The sequence below is a fragment of the Panulirus ornatus genome, chromosome 5 (assembly GCF_036320965.1).
Source record: "Panulirus ornatus isolate Po-2019 chromosome 5, ASM3632096v1, whole genome shotgun sequence".
In the NCBI taxonomy this organism is placed as follows: Eukaryota; Metazoa; Arthropoda; class Malacostraca; order Decapoda; family Palinuridae; genus Panulirus; species Panulirus ornatus.
In genome coordinates, this window is record NC_092228.1 from 40,251,814 (window position 1) to 40,263,530 (window position 11,717).

At 37.3% G+C, this 11,717-nt stretch overlaps 2 protein-coding genes across 6 annotated transcripts in view; one reads left to right on the plus strand and one right to left on the minus strand.

Annotated features, from left to right (window-relative positions):
- The window catches only part of Itpr (Inositol 1,4,5,-trisphosphate receptor), a 266,291-nt gene extending 257,484 nt beyond the window's left edge, over window positions 1–8,807 (plus strand). Inside the window, exon 60 of the mRNA XM_071662011.1 lies at window positions 5,405–8,807. Coding sequence (XP_071518112.1) covers window positions 5,405–5,521 — 117 coding nt within the window. The 3' untranslated portion in view covers window positions 5,522–8,807. The remainder of the gene's footprint in view (window positions 1–5,404) is intronic.
- The window catches only part of LOC139748689 (prolyl endopeptidase), a 245,071-nt gene that overhangs the window by 192,595 nt on the left and 40,759 nt on the right, over window positions 1–11,717 (minus strand). For 2 of the 5 annotated variants that reach the window (XR_011712797.1, XR_011712796.1), the window contains exons 13-14: window positions 10,168–10,347; window positions 9,412–9,531 (exon numbers count right to left, since the gene is read on the minus strand). Coding sequence is in view for 2 of the 5 variants with exons in the window: in XM_071662000.1 (XP_071518101.1) it covers window positions 9,466–9,531; window positions 10,168–10,347 (246 nt within the window). In the remaining 3 variants the exon portion in view is untranslated. Of the gene's footprint in view, window positions 1–5,414; window positions 5,549–7,777; window positions 9,532–10,167; window positions 10,348–11,717 lie in introns of those variants that run through there. The other 3 variants (XM_071662000.1, XM_071661999.1, XR_011712795.1) reach the window with 2 other exon arrangements.

Here is an 11,717-nt window from a genome sequence, read left to right on the forward strand (position 1 = left end):
ACCTGCTGCCTTGCCGGCTTTCATCTTCCGCAAAGCTTTTACTACCTCTTCTCTGTTTACCAAATCATTTTCCCTAACCCTCTCACTTTGCACACCACCTCGACCAAAACACCCTATATCTGCCACTCTGTCATCAGACACATTCAACAAACCTTCAAAATACTCATTCCATCTCCTTCTCACATCACCGCTACTTGTTATCACCTCCCCATTTACGCCCTTCACTGAAGTTCCCATTTGCTCCCTTGTCTTACGCACCCTATTTACCTCCTTCCAGAACATCTTTTTATTCTCCCTAAAATTTAATGATATTCTCTCACCCCAACTCTCATTTGCCCTTTTTTTCACCTCTTGCACCTTTCTCTTGACCTCCTGTCTCTTTCTTTTATACTTCTCCCACTCAATTGCATTTTTTCCCTGCAAAAATCGTCCAAATGCCTCTCTCTTCTCTTTCACTAATACTCTTACTTCTTCATCCCACCACTCACTACCCTTTCTAAACAGCCCACCTCCCACTCTTCTCATGCCACAAGCATCTTTTGCGCAATCCATCACTGGGAGGTGAGTTTGAATGGAGAAAAACTGGAGGAAGTGAAGTGTTTTAGATATCTGGGAGTGGATCTGTCAGCGGATGGAACCATGGAAGCGGAAGTGGATCATAGGGTGGGGGAGGGGGCGAAAATTTTGGGAGCCTTGAAAAATGTGTGGAAGTCGAGAACATTATCTCGGAAAGCAAAAATGGGTATGTTTGAGGGAATAGTGGTTCCAACAATGTTGTATGGCTGCGAGGCGTGGGCTATGGATAGAGATGTGCGCAGGAGGATGGATGTGCTGGAAATGAGATGTTTGAGGACAATGTGTGGTGTGAGGTGGTTTGATCGAGTAAGTAACGTAAGGGTGAGAGAGATGTGTGGAAATAAAAAGAGCGTGGTTGAGAGAGCAGAAGAGGGTGTTTTGAAATGGTTTGGGCACATGGAGAGAATGAGTGAGGAGAGATTGACCAAGAGGATATATGTGTCGGAGGTGGAGGGAACGAGGAGAAGAGGGAGACCAAATTGGAGGTGGAAAGATGGAGTGAAAAAGATTTTGTGTGATCGGGGCCTGAACATGCAGGAGGGTGAAAGGAGGGCAAGAAATAGAGTGAATTGGAGTCATGTGGTATACAGGGGTTGACGTGCTGTCAGTGGATTGAAGCAAGGCATGTGAAGCGTCTGGGGTAAACCATGGAAAGCTGTGTAGGTATGTATATTTGCGTGTGTGGACGTGTGTATATACATGTGTATGGGGGGGGGGTTGGGCCATTTCTTTCGTCTGTTTCCTTGCGCTACCTCGCAAACGCGGGAGACAGCGACAAAGTATAAAAAAAAAAAAAAAAAAAAAAAAAAAAAAAAAAAAAATATATACTATCCCTGGGGATAGGGGAGAAAGAATACTTCCCACGTATTCCCTGCGTGTCGTAGAAGGCGACTAAAAGGGGAGGGAGCGGGTGGCTGGAAATCCTCCCCTCTCGTTTTTTTTAATTTTCCAAAAGAAGGAACAGAGAAGGGGGCCCGGTGAGGATTTTCCCTCTAAGGCCCAGTCCTCTGTTCTTAACGCTACCTCGCAAACGTGGGAAATGGCGAATAGCATGAAACAAAAAAAAAAAAATATATATATATATATATATATATATATATATATATATATATATATATATATATATATATAATATTTTATTATACTTTGTCGCTGTCTCCCGCGTTTGCGAGGTAGCGCAAGGAAACAGAAGAAAGAAATGGCCCAACCCCCCCCATACACATGTATATACATACGTCCACAGACGCAAATATACATACCTACACAGCTTTCCATGGTTTACCCCAGACGCTTCACATGCCTTGATTCAATCCATATATATATATATTCTTTTTCTTTCTTTTAAACTATTCGCCATTTCCCGCATTAGCGAGGTAGCGTTAGGAACAGAGGACTGGGCCTTTTTTGGAATATCCTCACCTGGCCCCCTCTGTTCCTTCTTTTGGAAAATAAAAAAAAAAAAAAAAAAAAAAACGAGAGGGGAGGATTTCCAGCCCCCCGCTCCCTCCCCTTTTAGTCGCCCTCTACGACACGCAGGGAATACGTGAGAAGTATTCTTAATCCCCTATCCCCAGGGATAATATATATATATATATATATATATATATATATATTTTTTTTTTGCTTTGTCGCTGTCTCCCGCGTTTGCGAGGTAGAGAAATATTCGAATACTTCCCACGTATTCCCTGCATGTCATACAAGGCGACTAAAAGGGGAGGGAGCGGGTGGATGGAAATCCTCCCCTCTCTTGTTTTTTTTTTTTTTTTTAATTTTCCAAAAGAAGGAACAGAGAAGGGGGTCAGGTGAGGATATTCCCTCTAAGGCCCAGTTCTCTGTTCTTATCGCTACCTCGCTAACGCGGGAAATGGCAAATAGTATGGAATATATATATATATATATATATATATATATATATATATATATATATATATACACACATACACATAAACACCCTTACATGCATGCATTCTGCCAATCCTCAGGCACCTCACCATGAGTCATACATACATTAAATATCCTTACCAACCAGTCAACAACACAGTCACCCCCTTTTTTAATAAATTCCACTGCAGTACCAGCCAAACCCGCTGCCTTGCCGGGTTTCATATTCCGCAAAGCTTTTACTACCTCTTCTCTGCTTACCAAATCATTCTCCCTAACCCTCTCACTTTGCACACCACCTTGACCAAAACACCCTATATCTGCCACTCTATCATCTAACACATTCAACAAGCTTCAAAATACTCAATCATCTCCTTCTCACATCACCACTACTTATCACCTCCCATTAGCCCCCTTCACCGACGTTCCCATTTGTTATCTTATCTTATGCACTTTATTTACCCCTTTCCAAAACATCTTTTTATTCTCCCTAAAATTTAATGATACTCTCTCTAAATTTTAGGGAGAATAAAAAGATGTTTTGGAAGGAGGTAAATAAAGTGTGTAAGACAAGAGAATAAATGGGAACATCAGTGAAGGGGGCTAATGGGGAGGTGATAAGTAGTGGTGATGTGAGAGATGGAGTGAGTATTTTGAAGGTTTGTTGAATATGTTAGATGATAGAGTGGCAGATATAGGGTGTTTGGGTTGAGGTAGTGTGCAAAGTGAGAGGGTTAGGGAGAATGATTTGGTAAACAGAGCAGAGGTAGTAAAAGCTTTGTGGAAGATGAAAGCTGGCAAGGCAGCGGGTTTGGATGGTATTGCAGTGGAATTTATTATAAAAGGGGGTGACGTGTTGTTGACTGGCTGGTAAGGATATTTAATGTATGTATGACTCATGGTGAGGTGCCTGAGGATTGGTGTAATGCATGCATAGTGCCATTGTACAAAGGCAAAAGGGATAAAGGTGAGTGCTCAGATTACAGAGGTATAAGTTTGTTGAGTATTCCTGGTAAATTATATGGGAGGGTATTGATTGAGAGGGTGAAGGCATGTAGAGAGCATCAGATTGGGGAAGAGCAGTGTGGTTTCAGAAGTAGTAGTGTGGATCAGGTGTTTGCTTTGAAGAATGTATGTGAGAAATACTTAGAAAAGCAAATGGATTTGTGTGTAGCATTTATGGATCTGGAGAAGGCATATGATTGAGTTGATAGAGATGCTCTGTGGAAGGTATTAAGAATATATGGTGTGGGAGGCAAGTTATTAGAAGCAGTGAAAAGTTTCTATCGAGGATGTAAGGCATGTGTATGAGTAGGAAGAGGGAAAGTGATTGGTTATCAGTGAATGTCGGTTTGCGGCAGGGGTGCATGATGTTTCCATGGTTGTTTAATTTGTTTATGGATGGAGTCGTTAGGAGATGAATGCAAGGGTTTTGGAGAGAGGGGCAAGTATGCAGTCTGTTGTGGATGAGAGAGCTTGGGAAGTGAGTCATTTGTTATTCGCTGACGATACAGAGCTGGTGGCTGATTCGGGTGAGAAACTGCTGAAGCTGGTGACTGAGTTTGGTAAAGTGTGTGAAAGAAGAAAGCTGAGAGTAAATGTGAATAAGAGCAAGGTTATTAGGTACAGTAGGGTTGAGGGACAAGTCAATTGGGAGGTAAGTTTGAATGTAGAAAAACTGAAGGAAGTGAAATGTTTTAGATATCTGGGAGTGGATTTGGCAGCAGATGAAACCATGGAAGCGGAAGTGAGTCATAGGGTGGGGGAGGGGGCGAAAGTTCTGGGAGCATTGAAAAATGTGTGGAAGGCTAGAACATTATCTCAGAAAGCAAAAATGGGTATGTTTGAAGGAATAGTGGTTCCAACAGTGTTCTGTGGTTGTGAGGCGTGGGCTATAGATAGAGTTGTGCAGAGGAGGGTGGATGTGTTGGAAATGAGATGTTTAAGGACAATGTGGTGTGAGGTGGTTTGATCGAGTAAGTAAAGAAAGGGTAAGAGAGATGTATGGTAATAAAAAGTGTGGATGAGAGAGCAGAAGAGGGTGTTTTGAAATGGTTTGGTCACATGGAGAGAATGAGTGAGGAAAGATTGACCAAGAGGATATATGTGTCAGGTGGAGGGAACAAGGAGAAGTGGGAGACCAAATTGGAAGTGGAAAGATGGAGTGAAAAAGATTTTGAGTGATTGGGGCCTGAACATGCAGGAGGGTGAAAAGCGTGCAAGGAATAGAGTGAATTGGAACGATGTGCTTCTCATGGTTTCTTTGCAGAGACCAAGCACCTGAGGATTGACAAGTATGATACCTCTTTTCCTCATAGAGCAAAACTATCTTTCTTTTGCCTTGTTCTTTATTGTATAGAAACCTTTCTACCTTTAAGAGCTGAATATACACACACGAGGAGCTCTGTTGTATTTTCATTTTTCACATAATTTCACTTTGCATCCGAGATGGCCATAGTTGGAGAATGCATTTGCCTGTCATATAGGCTTCCCCCACTTAATTATTTCCTACCTTAATGAGGTAATCTTTGGAGCAGATGACTGAGCCCATAAGGAAAACTCCACTCTTAGCTCCTTCCTATTTTCCTGCATTTGCAAAGAAATAATATTGAACGCATCTGATCCACCCCAACAAAATTGGATTTGATGTCAGATAGTTATCTGATTTCACAACATTATACATGAAAACAGATAATGGATGTGCATAAATGAGACTTGTTGTTTTGATCCTAGCAGCACCTCACTAATGTGCAAGAAGCCACTAGATTAAAAAACTGATAATTCATCTTAGTAATTCTCATATTGTGATGTTCCACTGATTAGTTGGTTACCATGTTAACCCAAAGTCCATTTCACTAACATACACATGTAAACTCTGTTTCTGTGTAGTTTGTTAGCTTCTTTGCAATCATTTGATGACAGTCACTTTAATTTTTATTTCCTTAAGATGACAAAGCAGCAAAAGTACCGTAATCGACGTGGGATCCTCAGTACCACCAGTAACTATAACAGTCATCAGTATGGTCTACCTGGTGCATCCATGGAACCTCAGCATTACCAGTGAGTAGTTAATGTGGCCACCTCAACTAAACTGTTGAAATGTACAAGATTTAATTTATGCTTTCAGAATGTGTTTACTCTGTTGAGTTTGAAAATATATACAAATTAGTCAAAAGGTCTTCCAGAACATTTAAAAAAAATTCAAAATTAATTTTACATCATTAATTTTCCTAAAATGGTAGGTACTTAATCTCTGAAATGGAAATCATAGTGAAATTTTCATTCTTTTAAAAGTGTTTTCCCCAAGACTAGATTTAAAAGCATCAGAATTGGCAGATATCTTTAATACCATGCATTCTAGCTTATGATACTGCAAAATTGTCAGGGTTGTATGCAGTGCCAAGTGAAAACTGTAGTGTCACACTGTAATATACAGAATCTTTATCAATCTAGGAAAGCAACTTTTATCCACAGAAAAGGAAGATTTTGAATGTTGCATTGATAGAGTGACGGTTCTGTTCTGTTCTGGACCTGGGGAGAACACTAACAAACTTTTGAGAATCCAAATTGAGTATATATGAAACAGAAAGCAGATAGTATTTTTAGTCTGGATATATACACAAATTAGATTTATTAGATTTAAGAATACACACACACCACCACTAGACAGTTGCATTCAGAGTTACTCTTACATTTTTTACAATATGCTTTACACTGCTTGTTGTCGAGGTTTTTATCATATTTGATGTGTACAGTAAAAATTTCTAGTCTTCATTTCATTCCATGGAATTTAGCAGAATTTTCTTCTCGTTGGATTACGTGTTATTATGAATGTTTGTATTTTTGAATGCCAGCAATATTCAGTGGCTTCTTTTAGCTACCTTTAAGAACAAGTAAATTCTGTGAATACTGGATATAATAAATATTGTCATTCTTTTATTGAATACGCCAACGGTTTCATCAATTTCACAAATATACTGTCACATTATGTTAATGTTATTAATATTTATGAAATGTAAATTATGTAGTTGTGGAGCCGAGGTTGAATATCATTAGAAATGGTTAAACATTGTTAAATTTTTGTATGTTAGTTGTTTTAGAATGTAAGGAAAAAAACTATCTAATATTTATGTTATTCATTTGTGACTATTATTGTGTTTTGATCTGCATTATCCCATTATCTTCAGTAAAATGATTCATATTCAGTATCTGCATCATACCTCAGAGTCTCTTAACATTCCATTTTCTCTGCATTCCTCTATGCCTAATTTTCAATAAATACTGCAAAACTAGAATGCTGCATTATACTGATTGTAAATAGTTTGATCATTGTTATACAAAAACATTGTTACTTAATTAAATATTCTATCTGATACTATTTCATCATGCATTCCATCATCATCTGACTGGATTAACACTTGTCCTTGTTCACTTTACATTCTTGTGTGTAAAACATTCATCTCGGTCTTCCACTAGCAGTAACCCATTTCTCTAATCTCACTATAAATCTTAAAATGGCTCACAGATATTATTCTGCATTCAAAAATAAGAGGTTGAAGTCCAATATCACCTGAGCATGGTTGGTGGGTTATCATTTATAAAGTCCAGTATCACCTGAGCAGGGTTGGTGGGTTATCATTTATTTGTTCTAGATTCTGAGGCACAAGATTGAGCTAATCCTTCTCATCCACATACATGCCACCCATTTCATGCATGATCGAGTGTTAATGAATATTTTGTTAAGGTGTTACCTTTATTTTTTTCATTTGAATCTTATGCACAGGGACCATATCAGAATAATGTCAACATTTTCATAGCATAATTTTTCCTTATACTCACCTCACTGTACATTTGTCCTGCTCTTATTATAAGCTTCCCATCAGAACTGCAGTATCTTAGTTCAGTCATTTGTTGCATTCTATATGAAGCACCTCACAATTACATGCCTAAGCCCTCTTTACCTCTCCATTTAGACTTCATCTTTAATCAACAGTTCTTGCTTCTTTTCTTTAGTAATCCACTCTTATAGCTCCACCACTCATTATTACCTTGTACTACTTAAGTCTCATAATTACGTAATTAAAATTTTTGTTACCATATTCAACAGTCACTACTGAACCTCCTTTAGTGCATATTGTAGTGCTCTAGGGGACTTTTTTCCTTTTTGTAGCTTATATGTCACAGATCTTTTTGGCATCAGTACTATATATAAATATGATACACATACTTTCCACAGAAATGATTTTGGAGTATAGACAACTGTTAGAGAAAAGTATGTATCACTTTGATGACTTTTTAATGGAATATCAACTACAAAGTATTAATGCTCTGATTTTTTATTGGTCTTAGCAGTTTTTACTGTTTTAACAATTACACACTGTGATTTAACAAGAGATGTATGTTTGTAGTCTTGTAGATAAAATAGAAGAATGTGTAAATAGTATTATCTGTTGTTAAGCAGTCACACTTGTAATAGAACTGTTTCAAGGGTTTTTTTAAGCCCTTTTTAAGTTTTAAAATTATTTGAAGTCCCTTTTTGCCTATTGATATATGCATGTTCATGAAGAGGGTATAAAGTTAAACAGTCTGCTTGAATAGCGAAAATGAATGTGTCCTTTTTACTCTTTGTACTTGTACATATTATGAGGAACCACTACAGTTGTTTATAGCAGAGACCATATAGATCTAGAATGCTTTAATTTGGGATGGAATCAAAGTTTGCCATAGATATATTCAGACGAATATAGAAGAGATCAATTATTCTGGCAATTGCCATTGGTTATCCAACTATGGGATTATAGAAATGTCTAATGCCTCTTCAAATTTAGCTCTTAAATTAGGCCAAAAACTGATCACATCACTATTCATACCTTTGTTGGTCCAATAAGTTGTTAGACCCCATTTGAATTATGAAAATATTTTTAACAAAAAAACTCAATGAGAATTTGATATCTAAGAGGTAAGGTTGTAAATTGCTGCTAGTAACTTTACATTTTTCTGTATTGAAAAATAATTTAGAACAAAATACGATTTCTTAACAATGTCATCAAAAAGCCAGAGTTCTTGCCAAGTTGAAGCTTTGAAATATTTCCTTTATTCCTCCCAGAATTAGCATCTATACCTCAAATATTATATCAAATGGAACTTTTCCAATTTTGCTGGATTAAAGATCAAATATTAGATATCACTTACTTTGGAGATATGTTTTGTTTGCTTGTACCAAATACATGAATGTACTTTATACAGCCTATATATTCAGCCAGATTCATTATGATCATTAGACTGTAAACTAACCCAAAATTAGTTTTGTGTTCAACATACTTTGCTTCGAATAAAGCTGTGGACTTCAATTGGGGCTTCTTTACAAAACCTGAAAGTGTTCAAAGAACTCAGCTTACTTGCATTAGTTTTACTTGTTAATGTTGCATGGTAGCATTTCTCAAAAGTGGGTATTTAGGCCATTTGTTGTAGTGTATCATCTTTCACCAATGTTAATTTTGCCGAGTTTGTTGCCAACTAATCAGTATTTAAAGGATACACATTTAAAATCATGATCTGTTCTAAAAATATGTACACTCTAGCAACCGGTAGGGCATTTGTGATAATGACAGTTTTCATTTCTAAATAGTAATACGTGAATTTCTGTATATTCTTGTGTTTACCTTGAAAGTTAAAATATCACACCATTATATTTTGTCTCAAATCTGACTTATTAAAAACATATTTCAATGAAGTAAGCAACATATTTTTCTCCCTTGATGATCTAATCAAGAGAAGATGATAAGCAGGGTTGTGTAATTAACAATTGTGTTTTACAGTGTGGACCTAAAAATACTACAAGAAAAATTTGCACTCAATCCCAGTCTTTGGCATCAAAATGTATTGTACAACACTGACTACATTAAGACCACATCCAAAAAAGACCATGAGAGATTATGGAGTTTAAGTGGGTACCTTGTACAGTGATTATTTCACAAGTGCAGCAGGAACAGCTACATGAGGTAGGAGTCACAAAGACGCCTCCAAACCCAGAGCTTGCATGACGAAGCAGTAAATGTCCGTGTGTTCCTCAATCTGCAAGAAAAGAAAAAATGCTTATTCCTACACATCATGTGCATTTATATCTTTACTACCACCATTTTTACACCGTCACCCTATTCAAACTCTAATGACAATCTTAAACACTTTTATCCTTGGTGATGGGAGAAAGAATACTACCCACATATCTCTCTGCACTTTCCACCATCTGTTCCTGATATAACCCTGCCAAAGTGGGGAAAAGGCTAACAAGTACAAAATGAAAAATACAACTTTTCTTTTTAAAAATAAACTCGCCTTAGAAACCACAAATTTCAACACAATACTTTTTCACATTGATGCACCTTAATGTAACATATTTAATGGTAAATTTTCTGATTCTTTAACATTCACTTCCAACTAGAATAATCAACTATTTTTAATCTATTACCTTTGTTGCAATTAAAATGTTTTAATTTTCTTGGTAGAAAATTCATCTTATTCTCTACATATTGAATGTCCTTAACTGAGAATGTCCTCAGCTGGATGAAGTATACATGAAAAAAAAAATTACATGTTAAATGAAGACCCCTAAACAACTCCATCTATTCACAGATAGAGTCATTAAACTATCTTTTAAAAAATAACTTCCTGACAGTATTTAGTTGTTACTCTACAGAAACTTTTACTTACAATCTTGGCCGTGGGTTTTCCTCCACCATGTCCTGCCTTTGTTTCAATGCGAATAAGGAGTGGGTTTGTCTGAGAAGGGTGGTTACACAGCTTGTATTGCAACTCTGAGATCAGCTTAAAGGAATGCAGGGGTACCACTCGATCATCATGATCTGCAGTCAGCAGTAAGGTTGCAGGATACTGGAAACAAAAAAAATGATACAATTCATCAACACAGATATTATTTAATATTTCAAAGTGCAAAATGGAGCAACTATATGGGAAAAAGAAATTTTTGCATGAAGCTTCTAGTAGTACATTCATATTATGTCCCATCAGTCTTTTTCTACTGCTCCATGAGAGGATCAAATGCACAATGATATGTTAATACCTCTCCCTCAATCAACAGAATTCTTGTAAGCCTTGTTTAAACTATTATGACTGCTTAGTGTGCTCCATATATTTGGAAATAGGAAAACAATGAAGTTATATATGAATAATTCTGTGTATAAAAACTTGATTTTGGTTGCATGACATATTAGTCAGCCACTGATATTCTGAAAATGGTTGATGTTCATAATCCTAATATTAGGATGTGAACAAGAGCATTCAGATACTCTACAACAAATGTATATGCAGATTCTAGCAAGCTCCCTATAAATTTAAGATGCATAGAACGTGGTTTAAAGCATCTCTTCAGGCTTAAACATACACCATCTAACACTACTTTTGTAAGTATGGTACATTTTTGCAGTTGTGACTAACTTTTCAACTGGGTAACAAGAATTCTAATATACTAATCTCAGCAAATGATAACCTACAGTTGGAAAAGAAACAGGTATGTACAACAAAAGAAAAGTGTGGAAGTGAAGCAGATACCTTTTACTGTTTCCTTTCAAACACTACTTTACTTTTACTCACATTTACCCTCAATTGCATATGCTTACACACATCATAAAACACATTTCCACCATTCTATGAGTCCTCTTTACTCTCAGCAAACAACACAATAGCATCCACAATCATACTTGTCACTAGCCACCATACCTCAACACCACACATATCTCTATGCCCCTATTCCCTAGTTTTACTTTTATATCTTGTATTACACCCTCCATATTTATTTATTTTATTTTATTCATTATACTTTGAAATCTCCCGCGTTAGCGAGGTAGCGCAAGGAAACAGATGAAAGAATGGCCCAACCTACCCACATACACAGACATATACATATATACATAAATCATGCTTGCTGCCTTTATTCATCCTCGTTGCCACCCCGCCACACATGAAGTGACACCCCCCTCCCCCCGCACGTGCACGAGGTAGCGCTAGAAAAAGACAACAAAGGCCACATTCATTCACACTCAGTCTCTAGCTGTCATGTATAATGCACCGAAACCATAGCTCCCTTTCCACATCCAGGCCCCACAAAACTTTCCATGGTTTACCCCAGACGCTTCACATGCCCTGGTTCAATCCACTGACAGAACGTCAACCCCGATATACCACATTGTTCTAATTCACTCTATTCCTTGCATGCCTTTCACCCTCTTGCATGTTCAGGCACT